The sequence below is a fragment of the Panthera pardus genome, unplaced genomic scaffold (genome assembly GCF_024362965.1).
Source record: "Panthera pardus isolate Hobbes unplaced genomic scaffold, ASM2436296v1 HiC_scaffold_6, whole genome shotgun sequence".
Lineage (NCBI taxonomy): Eukaryota > Metazoa > Chordata > Mammalia > Carnivora > Felidae > Panthera > Panthera pardus.
In genome coordinates, this window is record NW_026526991.1 from 95,905,985 (window position 1) to 95,926,895 (window position 20,911).

The window sequence follows — 20,911 nt, forward strand, 5'->3', positions numbered from 1 at the left end:
AGTGGTGAAAATACAAGTCTGTCAAGTCCCTCTTCCCTGATCCCCTACTCCTACTCCTTCCTCTTCTCACGTCTAACAATACACCCTCTGGGCCCAGGGCTTCCCCCCCACACACATCTTCCTTGGCACATACCTCCGTGCCCTCATACCAGCTGGCTTGGGATTAAAATGGACCAAGCTAGGAAGTGCCGGAGAGAGTGCAGCCTATTGTATCGAATGTCCTTGGCCTTTTATAGGGATGCATCACGAACCCAGCAAATGCAGGGCAGGGGCCTGAGAACACGGCCTGCGCTGCTCTCAACCTGGCTCGGTCACCAATTCGCCAAAGCCAAACCACTGTGTTCTCTGGAGCCCCTCCCTATGAAAATAAGAGGCTGGCCCAGGTGATCTCTAAGGTCTTCCAGCTCTGAAAGCCTGAACGTTCCCCGATTCAATTGTCCAAGAGACTGGGGGAAACTTAGAAGCCTGCGAATCTGAGCCTAACGTGATTCTAAGGTAATTCTTCAGGCCCTTTTATGATCTTTTACTCAATTCCTTTGTTTAGACACAAACGTTTTTGTTTAACTTTACCAAAATGATAAAAATAGTATTATTATACCAAAATTCTACTGATAATCATTTTTGGACCGACACCCAGAGAGTGTCGTAGGCCTCCCCGAGAGAGCAGTGTGGCTCTATTAAATACTTTACGCAAGCTAATGGATGCAGGTGTTAAGTCAGCCTTTGGTACACAGGGACAAACAGAAGAAAGGGCAATGACCTCCTCCCATGCCTCACTTCAAATCAGCAAACATTACTGAGAAACATGTCTATGCCAGGTGCCAAGCTAGGTAGCAGGATACAAAGACAATCATCGCTAAACACAAGGAGCTCAGAGTCCAGTAGGGGAAACCTGGACTCACTCACTCTATCTATCTGTCTATCTATCCATCCATCCATCCATCCATCCATCCATCCAAGTTGTAGCAAAAAAAAAAAAAAGAAAAAGAAAAAAGATTGCTTTCTGCCAAGAAAGCCAACCATATTGGAGAGTAGAGACAAGTAGGGAGGGCAGTGAAAAGGGGAAGAGGAAGTTATACCACTAGTTTTGGTAACCTGGATGGCCCTCACGACTAAAACAGCCTACCAAGACATGAAGGACTATGTCTGCTGCGCCATAACCACGTTCCACAGCAAGCTGGCTGAACTTAACACTGAACAGGTGATTTGAAGGTGAAGGCTGATGATGGAAAAGACAGCCTCTTCCTTCCTTCGTCCTATGACCGGCGCAGTCAGCCACACAATCCTCTGAAAAAAAGTTATTTGACTTTTTATATAGTTGGTTGCCCCATCCTTACATTTGAACAATCCCAAGGATCAGGAAGGGAAGCATTTAAACTCTTGGACTAGAGTGTCACTCCACGCATGGGGCAGCTCGGTGCAGGGAAACAGTGGGGGCTCCACGACAGTCTGGGTGACCTTGGGCTAGTCAACCTGTCTTCTCCTGTACAATGCGCATCTGAAAGTCACCTCCCTACGTGACGGAAAGATGCCTATAAAACGCCAAGGAAATATAAAAGTGCTTTATCAGGCATCCAAGGTCACCCACTGCCACATAAGTGATACATACGAAGGTGTCGCTGATTGACTGATTCAAAAACTTTCACCTTAGAAATTGCACCCAAATGGTACACTGGTCTTTTCTAGCAGAACAGACACTGCTCAGAAGTAAACTAAGCACTTCCCTCCGTGGCTGCCTCTGTGTGCCATCGCACCAGCTGCCGAGTTTACCGCTTGCTGACCAGCTGCTTGTAAGGAACAGGAGCAAGGGAGGAAGGTTTCAGGAGTGGAGTGGACGAGTAAGGGAAATCTCTCCACCTAGAGCCACGCTTCCGTGTCACATGTCTTCAATCCATCAGAATCATCAGGTCATCCTTGACAGCTTCTGACATTCCTTCTTTGCTCCACAGAAAAGTTTATTGTTTACTGGGCTCTAAAAGCAATCCCGGTACTTGCTTGCGGGTTACCAGCAAACATTTTTTATTATGCAGTCACTGTACCACATCCCAAGGACTAAATGAAACACTGCACACATCACCAGAACATTTTCAGATGACCCGGAATAATCCCCAGGCCTTGATCTGCAACACTTATTACTGGAACACAGCGAATTAAGCAAACTCCTTGGAAAAAATACACCTCACCTATGTGCACCTAAACATATGCACAGTCTCAGCAAACAGAACAGTCATACACTGGCTCCGTGAAGAACCATCCAAATAAAAGTGATACTTCATTACCAGTGGAGAACATTCAATCTAGCTCAATTACACGGAAATACAAAGTCACGAAAAGAGGCACCTAAAAAAAAAAAAAAGCAAACAAACAAACTGAGGGTAAGCAATAAGGGAAGAAATTTTTATGTCACATTTAAGACGGTATTTTGTCTGGGTTTGGGACCGGTTCTGCATGTCTGAGCAAGGAAAGGGGCTGTTGTACTCTTCCCACTGGAGTACAGCAGAACCAGCCACTCAGTAGGAGTTTTCTGATTTATGCACGAACATAAATCAGCCCATGAGAACGGTGGGGATATGCAGTCCCTTTAAAAGAAGTATCAAGAAAAGTCACAGAAAGGATAGCTTTTTGTTGGGGTCACCCGAAAATGAGGACCCCGTAGCTGGTCCGGTTTTCCTGGTGCCAGAGTTACTGCCATCGAATTAAATACAATTTACTGATTTAATCCCTATTATGCAGTTCCCTCTGTTTGTGTTGTGAAGCGTCCAAACAGATGATCCATACCGTGTGCATTGTAGAATCTAATTCATACAGCAAAAGAAACTAGTTTTGAAGTATACAAGTAGTTTAAATTATTTACCGGGACACCCCCTTCACCACAGACATACGGATAACCCCAGGTATATACAAACACAAAAGTTCCACTGGGCATTCCTGTGAGGCAAAAACAAAGAAACCCAACCCACTTTTTAAGTTCACATTAGCCCTATCTTAAAATCCATGAAAATCTCACCTGATAAGAAACACTAAAATCTGAGTATGATTATGAAAACCTAGCAAGCAAATATAATAAAATACTGTTTCCTTTAAACAGACCCTAATGGAAAAGCCATGTTAAAACAGGAAAGGTTTCTCTAATTCCCCACAGATGAGGAAAACAGGTTATTTGTTCATTGTTTCTGCAGTGTCCACTCAATGAGCACATATTAAATGGCCCAAGCCAAAAACAAACAAACTTCGGTGGCTTCAGCCTCGGGCAGAAGCAGAAGGCTCTTCCACCTGGGGGACGGATGGAATCGTGAAATAAATAAAGTGTTCAATAAATGCGGCGATGGGAAAAATAATTGGGGGAAATGGACAAATCATCTTGCCTCCTCACGGTGGCAAACTTTACAACTTTTTAGAAGCAACAAACCACAGCACCACCGGCTCTATAGATATCGATACATACACATGTACATATACTGGAACCAAACACCGTGTTTGCAAACATCCACCATCCTGCATTTACAATGCTGCAAAACACCACCAGAAAGCCGGGAGATTTCTACTCTCAGATACCCTCCCCGCACTGTCAAACAGGGAAGGTCACTTTGCCTGGTCACTCAGATAATGCATCACAGGAGTTTTCTACTTTGGGATTACTTAACTCTCCTATGCATCGGAGTACAATAACCACTCGGCAACTTTAATTACCTTGGTTTAAAAAAGAAAGAACGAAATTCATTGTGCAAATGCCCAGGAAAAGCTGACACCAGGGCTGTCTTTCCGACAGTGCTTGAAATTACAATCAGAGGAGGGGGGGGAAATCCAGTCTGATCTGACCCCGGGAGTCCTTTAAGGGGGAAAAAAAAAAGTTCTTCAGCTCCCGTTGGAGATGCAGTCACTTTTTTTTTTTTTTTTTTCCTAAGGAGACCACCCCTCCGGAACAAAAGTTACATTTCAGTCACATGTTGGCAGTAGGAGTAGGAGCAGGTTTGTTGTTGTTTTGTTTTTGTTTTTGTTTTTTTTACAAAAGCGCACTAATTACGGGGGTGTCTTACAGGTCTAGAGACCACTCGGGTTCCTCCTGCCCAATTGTGACGGGCATTTAATTGTCAAAAAGAAAGGGGGTGGGCTGGGGGGGGGGGGCGAGGAGCCGAGATGGGGCTCGGCGGGGGGAGCAGCAAGGTTACACGAAAGGGTACAGCCGCCGCCGCGAGCTGCATCTCCTTCCCCGGCGCCCCAAATAATTCACTGCAACCGAGGCAACTGCAACAGCCCCCTCGGAAGAGCCCAGCACTACTGCCCCGGCCGGTGCAGCTCAAGGTTTCCGAGCACGCAGAGGGAGGGGGAGAAGATCTTTACCTTAATGCTACACTGAGCAGGAGTCTCAGACATGTCTCACAGCGAGAGAGATCAGGAAGTTCTCAGTTTTTTTCCACTTTCCTTTCCTCTCCCCAACCCAGAAGCGCTCCACGGCCAGCCGGACGCGGTCATTTAAGAAGTTTCTTGCAGCATCTCTCCCGGCAGCCGCCCCGGGGGTCTGCGAGCGCGCGGGGCGGGGCGGCCGGCGGAGTTGGGTGCGCGGGGCGGCGGGGGCGTGGGAGCCGGGCCCGAGCGCGGCGGCGGGGTCTGCAGGTCGCGGCGCGGCGCAGCGACCCGGGGCGCAGCCCGGCCGGCCTCCCGCTCTCTCCTCCCACCCGCGGCCGGCGCCCCCGCCCCCCGCCCTCCCGCCGCTCTCCCTCGCTCTCTCGAATGTTTTCCTTCCTGGAAGAGAGAAACTGAAAGGCAGAACTGAGAAAGCTCTTTGCTCATTGATCTTGAGAGTTTCAGTGCAGAAACTGACGTGAATTCCCAGCACTGAGCTCTGCCTCTTAAAGGAGCCACCAGGAAATAAAAGCTCGGGTTACAGCCCGGCATCGGGGAAATAAAAGCCGGGCGGGGGGAGGGGCGGCGGCGGAGGGAAGCCGGGGGAGCGGGGCCGCGCGAGGCCAGGGCCGCCAGCGGAGCGCGCGGCGCAGCCCCCCGCAGCGCGGCCCACGCGCGTCCGCGCAGCCGTGATCCCCTCTGCGGGCCGGGAGCCCGGCTGCCCGGGCGCGGCCGGGCAATCTCCAGGTCCGGGGAGACACGTTGGAAAAAAAACGTTACGCTGGGGCCCCAGAAACCACAAGACAGGTTTTGTGAAACGCCTCCCACCTTCCCCGCCTCGGTCTCTGAGCTACCCTGAAATGCACAAGGTCCCCCCCCCCCCCGCCGCCCCGCTTCCCCGCGCCCCAGCAGAGACGCAGTGACAATAATCATGTATGAAGGGACATTCCGGTAAGGACGCGGAATCCAAAGGAGGAAATAAAACAATAGCCTTTGTTCTGCTTCTCGACCGCTGCCTCTTTAAGAGAATCCACCAGGAAATGGGAGATCGGGTTACAGCCTGCACACGGGGAAATGTGGGAGAGCGAGCGCCGGAGCGCGACGCCGCCGGAGACAAAGCCGGGCGGCCGCGCCGCAGACGCGGGGGGACTGCCGGGCGGGGGGGATTCCCCGCGAAGGTGGGCTCCCCGAAAAGAGCAGGCGCCGCGCGCGCCCGTGGGGGGGGGGGGGTGTCGGGGGCGGGGTGCGGCCGCCGCAGGCGCTTCCCCAACCGGGCACGCGTTCTGGGGAAGGGAAGGCTGCTGGGCAGTTATCAAAGGCGGTTGAGTTCCTTTTCCTGAGCGCCCCCCCCTTCCTGCCGTTTCGAAATCCGCTGTCCATTTAAAGAAATAGCGGCCGCTACCAACCGAAATAGGTGACTCGACTGCAAAGTTGACAGGACGTGTTCCCGAACATAATACCCCTCCCCGGGACCGCTTCTCTGAAACCGTCATTGGCCGGTTGGATGACCCTGAGATCCCGCCAGGGAAGGAATCTTTGGCTGGAAAAACAATCGTGGGGAAGCAAAATCCGGCGGGGCTGAGGGTTCTAGCCTTGAGCACATGTGGTCTGATCGCTCTCTTATTTTTATTGTCATTCGTAGTCTCTTAACATGCTCTGAAGTGTCCACTGCAAAACGCTGAGAACATAATTATGTGTTAAATTCCAAACCCCTGCTGATACATACATAGGAGTTTAATGTGTAGATGTGTATTATATTACCAACGTATAAACACGTATGTATAACTATGTACCTAATTGTGTGTGTATTGTGTGTGTGTGTGTGTGTGTGTGTGTGTGTGTGTGTGTAAAACAGGACAGATTTCCCAGTTCCCCACCCTACAGATTTTTCCTACTCACTTGTCTTCAACTCTCCACATAATAAAATGTGTTCGGACCTCCTCACACATCAAAAGAACGTTCTGAACCAGAAGTGATTAAGGGGGTTGGGATGGACGAGTCCTATTGCTGGAATGGTGGGAAAAATGGGTTTTTGTGTGCCTCCAGAGATCTCAGCAGTTTTTGTCACCTGGTAGTTCTATCGTCCCCAAGAGGGCTCATGTCCACACCAACTCCTCCACCTGCAGTCCACCCCATCCGACACCCTCCTTAGCTCCTTAGCGCCCCCCCCCCCATTATCTCTCTGCCTTTGATCCCTCTACTTATGTTGCAGACATTGACTCCTATTGCTGGATTAAATCCTATAAACCTCTGTATCACTTACCAATAAGATCTTTGGCAACTCTCAGCTTCTGTTAAAGATGGGAAATAGTACCTATCTCATAAGAGTTCAAGCAAATATATACAAGGTACATAATTACCTGAGACTTGCTACGTATTATATGTGCTCAATGTTAGCTACAATTATTTAACCTCAAGACTGAATTAATTCTCAACTTCCTTTCCTCCTTACCTTCTCCGAGTGACTCATAGAAGTAATTTGAATTAGAAAGTGTGTGATTCCAAAGCAAAACAATAGTTATGGAAAACTGTACGTTTAGACCAGAGGTTGGCAATCTCTTTCTGTAAAGGGCCAGACACAAAATATTTGAGGGTTTGTGTGCAAAGAAGTAGAATCGAGGACATTATGTAGATACTTCTATAACTAGAGAGAAATATCCACGTTTTTTATTGACAAAATGTAAGGTGTAATAATAATAATTGTAATCAAGTCTAATAATGAGAGGAATTGAATTTTTTTCGGGAGGGGGGGATTAACATTTTACTTAGTTGAACACCAGTTCAGAATTAGTGTTCTCTATCATCAAAACTAATTGTTTATCTATCTGTTAATGCTGATCTGTAATGAAATTTTACACATTTCATTTTTGAAAACATTTTCTCACCCAGATAGGTCCTGACAAATAATCCATGAATGTGTGATTTTAGTCAAGCATATTCATTGCTTAGAACGCATTCATATAATTCTATTAGAATTCTATTAAGTTCTCTTGATATTTCCCCTTTAGCATGCCATTACATTGCAGATTAATCACATTCAATGGAAAATTAGGTGGAAGTGCCTCAGTTGCACAGTTAAGTGGGTTTTAAACACGGAAATTTAGTTTTCAGTTGCATCAAAATCCAAAAACCACTATTGGAATTGTAGTTTGGGGTCAGAAAAACGTAGCTGCTGTAAATGTGTGTTGGAATAGAAATATTGCTCTCGTTTTCACTTTGGATAGCATGGGAAGTTGATAAAGCAGCTTGATATTATTTGTGATTGCAACAATGTTAGTCATGTCAAAATGATTTGACTGCAGTACAAACTTCACACGTTGCTCTGTTTTGCCTTGTAGTTTTAGGTTTGATTCATGAAAAACATCAAGTGTGTAGCAAAAGCTAATTTCCAAAGACATTCAGCTTTCAATAATCATGGTTGAGGGAAGGTTTCACTTATTTATTCCCGCTTATCAGTTGTTTCTCTATTCCTTGTTTCCTGAATTTTTGGCAAATTAGGCATTTTTTTTTTCATATTCCACTAAAATTCCTAGGTTGTCTTTGTAGCTTTTCTCCTTTATGTTAAATATAGCTGTGCTCTAAGAATTACAGTTTGCACCTTTAATTATAAGAGTTTATGTTCAAATAATAGTATTCTATTATCAGAATATGTAAGAAACTTACAACAGCATAATTCCATAATTATTCCATAATTATTCCATAATTCCCTCTCCCATCCCTTATGATACTGGCATATATTTTACTTCTATGTGTTATAAAACCCACATACGTTGTGGGGTAATATTTTGATATTTTAAAAATTGCAAATACATGTAAATAATGAAGGTACTAAAATATATGTTTCTTTTTAATTTGCCCAGATATTTGCCCTTTCTGATACTTCTTAATTTCTTCTTGCAGATATGGTATCATTTTTCTTTGGCCTCAAGAACTTTTGGCATTTCTTGTAATGCAGTTTGTTGGAGGTAAAGTCTCTCAGCTTTTGTCTGTGTGGGGATGTCTTTATTTCACATTCATTTTTGAAGGATAATTTGCAGTATATAAATTTTAGGTTGGCAGATTCTTTTTCCTTTTGGCACTTTAAAGATGTCATTCCACTTCTGTCTCCATTATTTTTGATTAGAAGTCATTTGTAGTTCAGATTCTAACTCCCCGTGTATAGTATCTTTTTTTTTCTCTAGCTGCTTTTAAGGTCTAAATTTGTTTTTCAAAAATTTGACTGTGATGTGCCTAAGTGTAGTTGTTTTTGTTTTTGTTTTTTTGTATTTATTCTTCTTGATGTTGGCAGAAATTCTTGGACTATAAGTTGATATCTTTCATCCGTCTTGGAAAAGTCTCATCTATTACCTGTCTGAATATTGTTTCTGCTCATGTTCTCTCTCCTCTCCTTTTATTACTCTACTGATACAAATATTAGACCACATGACCTTTTTTAGTTCTAAAGTAACTCTGATCTGTTACAATTTGGATACCTTCTATTTATCTTTTTATACATTTCTTTCCTCTTATTGTTTCCATTGTACTGTCAAGCCAGCCCATCTGATTAATTCCCACTGTTTTTTCACGTTTAGCATTTCCCTTTTTTTTATATTCTCCGTCACTTTTTTGAAGTTGCCCATATCTTCATGCATGGCTTCTATGTTTTCCTTTACGTCCTTCAGCATTTTTGTCATACTGTGACAATTCTAAAATCTGGGTTCTTTCCTGGTTCACTTCTGTTGATGTTTTCCTTTCTTGGCCATGGGTTATGTTTTCTTATTTGTGTCCGTGTCTTGATATTGTTTCCTGTGGGCCGGACACTTTATGTGAAAACACAGTAGACAAAGAATTAAATGATGTTTTCCTCCAAAAAGGGTTAATACCTTCTCCTATAATACCACCAGAATTGGAACTGAGTCTGTATGATGTGTAATTAAACTGACTTTGGGGTTTGTTATAATTTTTTAGTTTGATTCAATTCACCACTGGCTTCGAATATTTTGAAGGCAGGACTAGGACTTTTCCTACAAGCAAATGTTGATTTACAGCTGTTATTCTCCGCTTTGCTGCTCTGCTGGATATCTTCCTTAGCTTGAAGCCTTGGGAGAGGATCTCAGTTCTCTTCTGCTCCTACCCCCAAACTTTCTTAGCCAAAGGCCTGGAGTGCCAGGGGTCTCCTCTCAGCTCTTCTGCTCCTCTACAAGACTTTCCTAGGGGCACCTGGGTAGCTCAGTTGGTTGAGTGTCAGCTCAGGTCATGATCTGGCAGTTCGTGGGTTCAAGCCCTGCGTCGGGCTCTGTGATGACAGCTCAGAGCCTGGAGCTTGCTTCGGATTCTGTGTCTCCCTCTCTGTCTGCCCCTCCCCAGCTTGTACTGTGTGTGTGTGTCTCTCTCTCTCCCCAAAACAAATAAACATAAAAAAAATTAAAAAGTCAAGAGAGATGAGACCCCAGAGGAATTTAAATGAACTAAATTTCAGAAAATGACAAGGATGAGAGGAAAGATCCATAGTGGTTCTCACTCCTTTCTGGAGCAAAGGGAAGAGAAATCCACCACAGATGATGGTAAGGAGAAATCAGCCTACCTTCTAACAAAGTTTGATGGGTGCTTCTAACAAAGCTGAAATTGGGTGCTTAACTGACAACCACCCAGGCGCCCCTCTCTGACTTTTTTTAAAACTATAATTATGTAGATTATTTGGCTTGTATTGGGTGTTAGGGAGTGAATTGTGGCTCTTGTGACTCACTACATACAAACATGAAGAGGAACCTGAATGTCTAATCTTTATCCTCCAAAAGAGCGATGAGGATGGGCAAGGACTGGGTAAGAATGAACGATTAAGAATGTGTGGAAAAAGGGGCGCCTGGGTGGCTCAGTCGGCTGGGTGTCCGACTTTGGCTCAGGTCATGATCTCATGGTCCAGGAGTTGGAGCCCCGCATTGGGCTCTGTGCTGACAGCTCAGAGCCTGGAGCCTGCTTCAGATTCTGTGTGTCCCTCTCTCTCTGCACCTACCTCTCTCATGCTCTGTCTCTGTCTCTCTGTCTCTCTCTCTCAAAGATAAATAAGCGTTAAAATTAAAAAAAAGAATGTGTGGTAATGGATGGGGTGCCTGGGTGGGTCATGATCTCTTGAACGATTCTTGGGTTCAAGACCCACATCATGATCTCTTGAACGATTCTTGGGTTCATGACCCGCATCTGGCTCTGTGCTGACAGCTCAGAGCCTGGAGCCTGCTTTGGATTCTGTGTCTCCCTCTCTCTCTGCCCCTCCCCCATTCTCACTCTGTCTCTTTCTCTCTCAAAAATAAATAAACATTAACAAAATTAGAAAAAAAAGAATGTGTGGAAGTAGATTGTTTAATTTAAAAACCAAAGCCATTATAGTATCATCTTTTTTTAATGAAAATAGCATTTTAAACAATATAACTATAGTAAGAAACACCATCCATGTATCTCTTTGAAACCAGAATTGCTTAACCTAAGAGGAGTCTGTTATAACTGGTGGGGTGGGAAAGAAGAAGAGAAATGTTTATGCGTATCCAAACAAGACATAGATTTTGAAATCTTAAGAATGACTGCCCTAAACTACATATTTCCTTTATTACATCAGCTGGGGTACAATCAGAAAAGCAGAATCATGGAGGAGGGGGCAGTGTGTGTGTGTGTGTGTGTGTGTGTGTGTGTGTGTGTGTGTGTATCTATATAGTGATCCTCCTTCTCTGATTGCATGGTGACTGATATAATAACGGAAATATATATATGACCAGCAGTCAGGTAGAGCTAACGGATATAAAGTGGGTGAAATTAAGAGCAAACTAGAATACAAAAACATGAGCCCATGAAGGTGGACCAAAACACATGACATTCATTGCCCCTGACCTTGACATAGGCTTGGGTATCCTACACCCAAGCTAGGGCCCTTTTTCATGCAACTACACACACACACACACACACACACACACACACACACACACACACACACACCCTGGCCCAGAAGTTTCCGAAGATAAAGGAGGATCTTGGCAAAAGTTGATCAGTCATAGGCTCAGCTGCTGCCACACACCAATGAAGTGAGGCAACAGATGAATGACAACGTGTGGGATCTACAAAATGCGGCTTCATTTCTACCCAAATCACACAAGACGCTCCCATGGACCACCCTAACTGAAAACAGAGAGAGAAGTGAATTCTGGGAATGTAGGTAAACCCAAGTGTTCACATTACAAAGTCACCGCAGGGGCACCTGGGTGGTTCATTTGGTTGAGTGACTTTAACTCAGGTCACAATCTCATGGTTCGCGACTTTGAGCCCCACGTCGGTCTCTGCACTATCAGCACAGAGTTCTTGGAATTCTTGAATTCTCTCCTTTCTCTCTTCCCTACCCCTGCTCTCTCCCTCTCTCCACCCCCCCTTCAAAATAAATAAACATTTTTTTTAAGTTAGAAAAACAGCCACTGCAATAGTTTTCCCTAAGCCTTCTCTGACAGTTATATTTTTAGAATTGTTCAGTACTGTCACATCTTTTCCCATCTAACCTTCAAACTATTCTCTTCCATATGCCTTCTTTCTATGGTTTCCCCATCTTCATTACTAACGCCACAATATTACCAACCTCCAACTTAACCTCAAAATAATTTTTGACCTGCTGCTCCCTTTTATGTCATGTATGCTCCCTGTTCCCAAATCTCTGTTTCATTCACAGATTCTCCTCATTTTCCCAGAAGCAGCAACTCTTCAGCTTGGGTTATTGCCACTTCCTTTCTTCCACCACCAAACGTCTATGGTTCATCCATAATCTACCGGGCATGTCTGCCCAAATCTCTTCGTTAGTTTCCCCTTATCTGCAGGGGATATAATTCCAAGACCCCAAAACCACAGGTAGTATTGAACCCCACATGTACTATGTTTTTTTTTTCCTATTCATACATATCTACTTCTGATGAAGTTTAATTTATAAATTAGGTGCAGTAAGAGAGTAACAACAACAATAATAAAATACAGCAATTACAATAATACACCATAATAAAAGTTATGTGAATATGGTCTTTCTCTCTCTCAAAATATCTTATTGTACTGTACCCATCCTTCCACTTGTGACGATGAGATGACAAAATGCCTACATGACGAGATGAAATAAGGTGAGTGACATGGGCGCTGTGAATTAGTGTTAGGCTACCATTTACCTTCTGGTGATAAGTCAGAGGGAGGATCATCTGCCTACAGACTACAGTTGACAGAGGGTGACTAAAACCATGGAAAGTGAAACCATGGAATAGGGGGGAACTACTGTACTTTCATTTCTGTCTTTCTGTCTTGTCCTATATTACTCAGAATTCTACCCACACACCTAAACTGTGAAACCGTTTGTTTTCTGTCAAGTTGTACCTGACACTCACGTCTTTCATAAATCCATCCTTCACTATATAAATGGAAGGTATCCACAAGTTAAGGAGTTGGAATGCTGGAGCGGATGCATTATGTAAGAACTGTTCAGCCATCCCCTACTTCTGACCTGGGAGGGTTCAGAAGACGTTTCCTTCATCAAGGCTTTAAGAAATGCATTGTTGAAGCAAACAACAACATCTGTGCACGGTTTTGTATTAGCCATTCTCTATAAGCCATTAATGCTCTCATTAAACTGGGTCCCTTGAATTCACTGGGGATAGTGGGACACTGGAATGACAGGCACCAAGTGACGTGACTTAACTATCTTAACTACCAGAAACAAGGGAAACATTGTAATAATGGACAGAGCTAAAGAGATAATCAGAATGGCTTGATCTTTGGCATTGGCTAATTCATTCTAATCTTCCTAGGATTGAAATATGTAGACACCCCACTAATGTCTCACTTGGCTTGTATGAACAAAAAAAGCTCCAGGCCTGGAGTAAAGACTTCTGACTTCAATCCAAGAGTAGATAGTCCTAGATCCTCCAATGATTCCCAGGCTTGATTCAATCTGGATAAGTTAGATGCAGAGCTCCTTAAATGAAGATGAGGCAAGTCTCCTTGAGGAACAACCCTGCTACATTGCCAAAATGTATACTGTAAATCTTCCACCTTCCCTTCCAAAGACATTGTGGCAACTTACCGGTATTATTGCATATTAAGGGAGGGGAAATAACCAGAATTTGGGGTATTACTCATTACTAGCTCTGAATTAATGATGATTCCTAGAACCCCAAATGTCACTGTGGTGTGACAGTCGGAGTAGGGCCTAAGAAGTCAGGGAATAAATGGAGTTTTGGCTTGAGCCCAACTCATAGTGGACCTAGTGGAAGTCCAAACCCACTCCACGATTATTTTCCAGTTCTGAAATGCAGAGTTTACATATTCCGCGAATGACAGAATCCCACATTGTTCCCCAAATTATGGAGTGAGGGCTTTATGGTAGAAAAAGCCAGGAGGAAGTCCCTAAAAGTCCTTTTACTTGCCAAAACGGTTAACCAAAGGCAACATAGCATTCTCAGAATAGTGTCACCACTAAGGTTTTGAAAATTGGACAAGTGGTGACTTCTAATACATTCCCATTTATTTCACCTATTTGGCCTGTGAAGAAAAGCTAGATTTGGGGGAATGCTGGTAGATTGTAGTGAATTTTGTCAGGTCATAATTCTAATCACAGCTACTCTTCCAAATGAGGCTTCCATATTGGAGCAAACTGATACAACCCTTGGTCCTTAGTATGCACCTCTTGATCTGATTAATACTTTTCCTTTTATCTTTCATAATAAAGACTATAAAAAACAGTTTGCTTTCAAATGGTGGGGCTAGCAATGTACTTCACTGTCCTAATCCATCACCCATAATCCCATGTAAAAATATCTTTATTGCCTCTCCATTCCACGAAATATCATCTTGGTCCATCGTAGCAATTATAGCATGTTGATTGGACCTGATGAGCAGGAAGTAGCAAATATCCAAAGGGTGAGAAATAAATCTCATCAAAGTTCTGGGGACTTCCACCTTAGTGACTGCCTCCTCTGATCTGGGGCATGGTCGAGATATCTCTGCTAAGGTGAAAAATTTGCTGCACCTAGACGCTCCTACTCCAAAGACAGAAACACAACATTTAGTGGGTTTCTAGTGTTCGGGGAAAGAGAAGGCTCGGCAACAGGTCCAAATTAGGTGCCAGCCCCCCTGGCACTTGAGCCCTTTGATCCAGAAGGCCCACTGATACTTAAAACGTCTGTGACAAATAGGGATGTTGTATGGGGCCCTTGGCAGGATCCTGGGTGAATTATAGAGCAGTCCTGTAGGATTTGGAGCAACGCTATGCCACCTTCTAAAGATAACCATTCTTGGGGCGCCTGGGTGGCTCAGTCTTGCTAAGCACCTGACTTCAGCTCAGGTCATGATCTCACAGTCCGTGAGTTTGAGCCCTGCGTCAGGCTCTGTGCTGACAGCTCAGAGCCTGGAGCCTGCTTCGGATTCTGTGTCTCCCTCTCTCTCTGAGCGCCCTTCCCCCCCCTCCCCCATCCCCCACTCATGCTCTGTCTCTCTGTGTCTCAAAAATAAATAAAAACGTTTAAAAAAATTAAAAAAAATAAAGATAACCATTCTCCTTTTAAGAAATAGCTTCTGGTTTGCTACTGAACCCTGAAAGAGACTGAAGGCTTGACTCTGGATTCCCAAGTTGCCATAGACCCTGAACTGCTCATTTGAGGTATTGTTTAACCCACGAAGGCATTATGTGGGGCATGCACCGAGCGCTGCAACATGAGTAGAAATAATATATGTAAAATCCGGCTCAGGTAGGTCCTGATGGTACAAGTAGGTTGCATCAGCACCTGGCCCCGATTCCGATGGCTCTGATTCCTAGTAATTGTCTCCTCTGTCTCCACCCGCACCTCTGGCCTTTCGGGAAGTCCTCTGTGTCCACTGTACTAAGGAAGACAAAATTCAGGCCGGACTACAGATGGGTTTTCAGGGTACAATGGCAGCACCTGAAAGCGGATAGCTGCCACACTACCACCCCACTCAGAAGAGGCCCCAAGGACAGTCGTTATGGAAAATCTCTCAGGGGTCCGAGCTGGACATAGATTTGCCTGTCCTGCCCGCAATGTTTCTGGTAAGACCACCTTCTGCGAACCACAAAATGTCTCACTCATCCTCATGGCGTCGCACACGGCATTGCTTTCTGAACAGAAGACTGACGTCACATCAAATGAATGACAGCAGTGGACTCAGGCTCATGGGATTCACTGAGGTTATCATGTTCCCCATCACTTGGAAGCAGTTGGCCTGATAGGACAGGGGAATGGCCTTTTGAAGACTTCGATGGGGTGCCAGCCGGATGGCAACACTTTTCGGGGAAGAATAATGTCTTACAGGATGTGATATACACGCTGAGTAAGCAGCCACCATATGGCGCTTTTTATCTCAGTTCCAAGAATCAAGGGATGGAAGTGGGATTGCTCCTCTTATTAATAATGCTAACGGTCTGCCAGAAAAACCATGCTTTCCTTCCCTCACCTTTGTGCGCTGTTGGTTTAGAGGTCTTAGTTTCCAAAGGAAGGAAGAGTGCTTTCACTAGGGGTACAAAAATGATTCCATTGAACTGGAAGCTGGTGCTGCAACCTGGCCATTTGGGTCTTCTCATGCCGCTGAATCAACAAGGAAAAAAAAAAGAAAGTGGTTTACTATATTAGCTGGTTGATGGATCCTACTCCTCAAGGGGAAATTGGATTGCTGCTACAAAATGAGGGCAGAAGGAGAAATCTCTGGAATTCAACAGATCCTCTGGGAATACCTCTTCATACTCTATACTCCTATGTGCTATGAAAAGTGTTGATAGAGGGGCGCCTGAGTGGCTCAGTCGATTGAGAGTCTGACTTCGGCTCAGGTCATGATCTTGCAGTCTGTGGGTTCGAGCCCCGCGTCAGGCTCTGTGCTGACGGCTCACAGCCTGGAGCCTGCTTCAGATTCTGTGTCTCCTTCTCTCTTTGCCCCTCCCCAACTTGTGCTCTGTCTCTCTCTGTCTCTCAAAAATAAATAAATGTAAAAATTTTTTTTTTAAATGTTGATAGAAAGTCACAGCAACCCAATATAGCAGGACTGCAAATGACACAGAACCTTTAGGAATGAAGGTTTGGGTCACCAAATCTGAATGCTTACTGACAGCAGCAAATACTAACCCAAATACTCTCTGGGTAGTGGGGAAAGGATTTATAAATACTGGCTATGACCATGTGAGCAATCGCAGAAATGAGGATTGTAGTAGTCATGAGTATATTTTCTCTTTAATATGACTATATTCATACATGTGTATATAGACACAAATACGCACCATTTCTTTTTTTCCTCTCCCATTCCTCTACTGTCTAACATAAAATATTAACTTTATGCATTAGTATGTGAGTTACAAGATATCCAAGAAGGAGTGGGATCCAGCTATAAGACAAATGGACATCATCTAAAGATGGATCTCATTTGTGTATTCTTTGGGAAAAATCAGTGCCTTTTCAGTTGCATGAGGGGTAGTTACATTCTCTTTTTTTTCTTTAAAAACTTTTAAAAATGTTTACATTTATTTATTTTTGAGAGACAGAGAAAGACAGAGCATAAGTGGAGGAGGGGCAGAGAGACAAAGAGACACAGAATCGGAAGCAGGCTCCAGGCTCTGAGCTGTCGGCACAGAGCCAGACGCGGGGCTCGAACCCACAAACTGCGAGATCATGACTTGAGCGGAAGTCTGACGGTTAACTGACTGAGCCACCCAAGCGCCCCGGTAGTTACATTATCTTAAGTGGACGCATGATTTCGCTGTTATCTTTATTTGGAAGTGGTTAAAAGAAGACGTATAGCTGCCAAATTGAAAAATAGTAGGCTACGCTGAATTGGACTATTTTCCAGAATTCCCTTTCCATTATGACTCTGAGTTCGAGTTGGTCAAAAGAAGAGCCAGATGAAATCTGGAAGGTAGACGTCAGGTAGAGACCACTACTTTCAGAAACTTGTTGCACTCAGATACCGCGATGGATAGATGCAGAAGTCCCCATTGGATCTGGGTTGGCCTCACTTTAAATTCCATGATCAGCCCACAGAGATCACAGCTTTCCATGGAACTCTCGAAGGTACCCTTTTAGTGGCCTCACTTGGGCGCCTGAATATGATTGGCCTTTCGAGTTTCCCTGAAAGTTTCAACTTGTCCACCTGTGCCATTGTTTTGAGTTTATTGATTATTGATGGCTCACTGGTACAGTCCATGCAGGAAAGGCATGATAAATAACGTGATTTTGTTTTCATTTACCAATGAATGATTCTCTATTATCTTTCCAAAGTGACCTCCTACTTTTCCACCCAAGCATCTAAACTCATGGATTTAAACATATTTGATCTGTTTTCATGCATTGCGATCAGTGCCCTTAGTGCCCTTGGTGATGTCCAAATTGTCCATCTTAGGGGCGCCTGGGTGCCTCAGTCGGTTGAGCATCCATCCAACTCTTGATTTTGGGTCAGGTCATGATCTCAGGGTTGTGGGATCGAGTCCAGCTTTTGGCTCAATGCTGAATGTGGAAACTGCTTAAGATTCTCTCTCTCTCTCTCTCTGTCTCTCTCTCTCTTTCTCTCTCTCTCTGCCCCTCTTCCATGCACATGCTCTCTTTCTCTCTCTCAAAAAAAAAGTTAAATAAAATAAAATTCCCATTATTATTTCTCCTTTCACCTATGCATTATTTAAAAAGTATGGTCACCTTTTAAATATTCAAGAGTGTGGAATTTTTTTACTTATTTTAATTTATTTTTAATTGACATCTTAGTTGCATTATGCTTCAAAGATTACTCTCATCTGGTACCAATAGTTTGAAAATTTCTGAGATGCCTTATATGTCCATGTATAGAAGTCTACAAACTTTTCCTGTAAAAGGTCAGATAGTAGATATTTTAAACTTGGTGAGCCATATTTTTTCTTCACCTTATCAATTTTTTATTTTATATAATTTGATATTATTTTATTAGGTATACATAAGTTTAGAATTTTTAGATCTTGTTGAACTGAGCTTTTATAAAACTGTTTTGAGCGTCTCCATTTATAGTTAATAAGTTTTAATCTTAACACCTATTATTGCTGATAAAAACCATAGCCACATCAGCTTTCTTTTGGTTCATATTTGCCTGTGATGGCCTTCTTTGCCTTTTTATTTTCAAGCTTTACTTGCTCTGATAATTTTGGTGGCTCTCTTTTGAACATGAATAATTAGATTCAAAAATGTTTTTTGGACATTACCTGCTTTTTTACTTATAAACATACTTGATTTGTATATTGTGATTACAGATTTATCTGGACTTGTTTATACAGTGTCATTTTAAATTTCTATCTGTCCCGTTTTTCCCTTCTTTTTTTCTCCTTTCATAGCAGATGCAGTAACGATCAGTAAATATTCCAGATGCTGTCCTATCTGAACACTTGCATTTTTTAATATAAATTTTTTAATATAATTTATTGTCAAATTGGCTAACATACAGTGTATACAGTGTGCTCTTAGCTTTGGGGGTAGATTCCTGTGATTCACCCCTTACATACAACACCCAGTACTCATCTCAGCAAGTGCCCTCCTCAACGCCCATCACTCATTTTCCCCTCTCCCCTGCCCCACTCATCAACCCTCAGTTTCTTCTCTGTATTTAAGTGTCTTATGGTTTGCCTCCCTCTCTGTTTGTAACTGTTTTTTCCCCTTCCCTTCCCCTATGGTCTTCTGTTAAGTTTCTCAAGTTCTACATCTGAGTGAAAACATATGATATCTGTCTTTCTGACTGACTTATTTCACTTAGCATAAGCATAATACCCTCCAGTTCCATCCACATTGCTGCAAATGGCAGGATTTCATTCTTTCTCATTGCCAAGTGGTTTTCCATTGTATATATAAACCACATCTTCTTTATCCATTCATCAGTTGATGGACATTTAGTCTCTTTCCATAATTTGGCTATTGTTGAAAGTGCTGCTCTAAACATCGGGGTACAAGTGCCCCTATGCATCAGCCCTCCTGTATCCCTTGGGTAAATTCCTAGCAGTGCTATTGCTGGGTCATAGGGTAGGTCTTTTTTTAATTTTTTGAGGAATCTCCACACTGTTTTCCAGAGCAGCTGCACCAGTGTGCATTCCCACCAACAGTGCAAGAGGGTTCCTGTTTCTCCACATCCTGGCCAGCATCTGTTGTTTCCCAAGATGTTAATTTTAGTCACTCTGACTGGTGTGAGTTGATATCTTAGTGTGGTTTTGATTTGTATTTCCCTGATGATGACTGATGTTGAGCATCTTTTCATGTGTCTGTTGGCCATCTGGATGTCTTCTTCGGAAAAGTGTCTATTCATGTCTTCTGCCCATTTCTTCACTGGATTATTTGGCTTTCGGGTGTTGAGTTTGGTAAATTCTTTATAGATTTTGGATACTAACCCTTTATCCGATATGTCATTTGCAAGTATCTTTTCCCATCCCATCGGTTGCCTTTTAGTTTTGTTGATTGTTTCCTTTGCATTTAGGGGAGGCAACCGGATCCTCGGCTATAGACGTGAAAGTGACATATGCCATTTCTGGTCCAAAGCTGGGAAGGGTGGGTTTCAGTTCTCCATGTGTTCTTTTATCCTGTTGCAACAGCTTACAGCACGCTGGAGGGCAAAACCTTCATGGGTCAAGTCCTTCAATGACTGTGCAGAGCAGATCCTCTTACCTGCTTTGGTGTCCAGGCAAGAGTGAGACGCAAGTTTTGTTTGTGTTATATCGGTTGAGGTATTGAAGTTAATTTACCGTCATAGCATGAAGTAGCCTTTTGTGACCACAATGTTATCTTGAAGTCTTTGGAATGATTTTTTTTTTCCTTTTTCATCATCCCCGCCTCCAATTTGTATTTGGTCTGTTTTTATTTATTTTGTGTTCAGTGTGTATGTATGAGGGGTGTGTGTGTGTGTGTGTGTGTGTGTGTGTGTGTGTGTGTTTGTAGATTTCCATTACTGCTTGGGAGGCTAGAATGGCGTTAAAATTATGTCCTCTTCAGGATCTCATTGTTTTTATTTGTATAGCCAGAATCTTCAGTGTTTGGAGCATACACCTCTCCAAGTAGAATCACTTTTTTTCTTGCAAATACACAGGTGCCCATCACCAGTCTCCAGAAACATATGACAGGTTTAGCAAACCTGTTGTTGTTGCCCAGATGTGTTTCTGAATTCAGATACTTTGGATTTCGCAAAGTAATATAGTGCACCTCCGAATCAAACATTTAAATGATTCAGCAGCCAAACATGTGCGTATTCAGAATAAATAGGGTAAGTGCAAGTAATTCAATAGCCTCCAGCGATTCACATCACTTTCTGCCACCAAAGTAGTTACAGAACAATTTGTTTTTTAAGTTTTCTGGGTTACGAGTAAGGGGTTTTTGACCTGTATTTCTTTAAGTAGGAAACAAAGTATTAACTGACTTACTGATTTGTGAGTGATATTCTAATTCTACGAATCAATTCTGGCCACTTTACTTGAAATTAGTGTTTTCCAAGGCTCTTTAGCAACACTGCATTTCATATTGTCTTTTACTAGCAACATGAACACCAAATGGAGGCCATTTCCTGATGACCCCATTTCAGCGTAATTTTT

General features: G+C 43.3%; 1 protein-coding gene and 1 long non-coding RNA gene across 5 annotated transcripts in view; both read right to left on the reverse strand.

The window, feature by feature from the left end:
• Nucleotides 1–4,882, reverse strand: part of ETV6 (ETS variant transcription factor 6) — a 248,801-nt gene extending 243,919 nt beyond the window's left edge. For 3 of the 4 annotated variants that reach the window (XM_019451980.2, XM_053894835.1, XM_053894834.1), the window contains exon 1: nucleotides 4,342–4,846. Coding sequence is in view for 3 of the 4 variants with exons in the window: in XM_053894835.1 (XP_053750810.1) it covers nucleotides 4,342–4,374 (33 nt within the window). In the remaining variant the exon portion in view is untranslated. Of the gene's footprint in view, nucleotides 1–4,341 lie in introns of all 4 variants that reach the window. The other variant, XM_053894836.1, reaches the window with a different exon arrangement.
• Nucleotides 4,883–15,676: 10,794 nt separating this feature from the next.
• LOC109268608 (uncharacterized) overlaps nucleotides 15,677–20,911 on the reverse strand; it is a 48,209-nt gene continuing 42,974 nt past the window's right edge. Inside the window, exon 3 of the long non-coding RNA XR_008419574.1 lies at nucleotides 15,677–15,929. This is a non-coding gene — a long non-coding RNA (uncharacterized LOC109268608). The remainder of the gene's footprint in view (nucleotides 15,930–20,911) is intronic.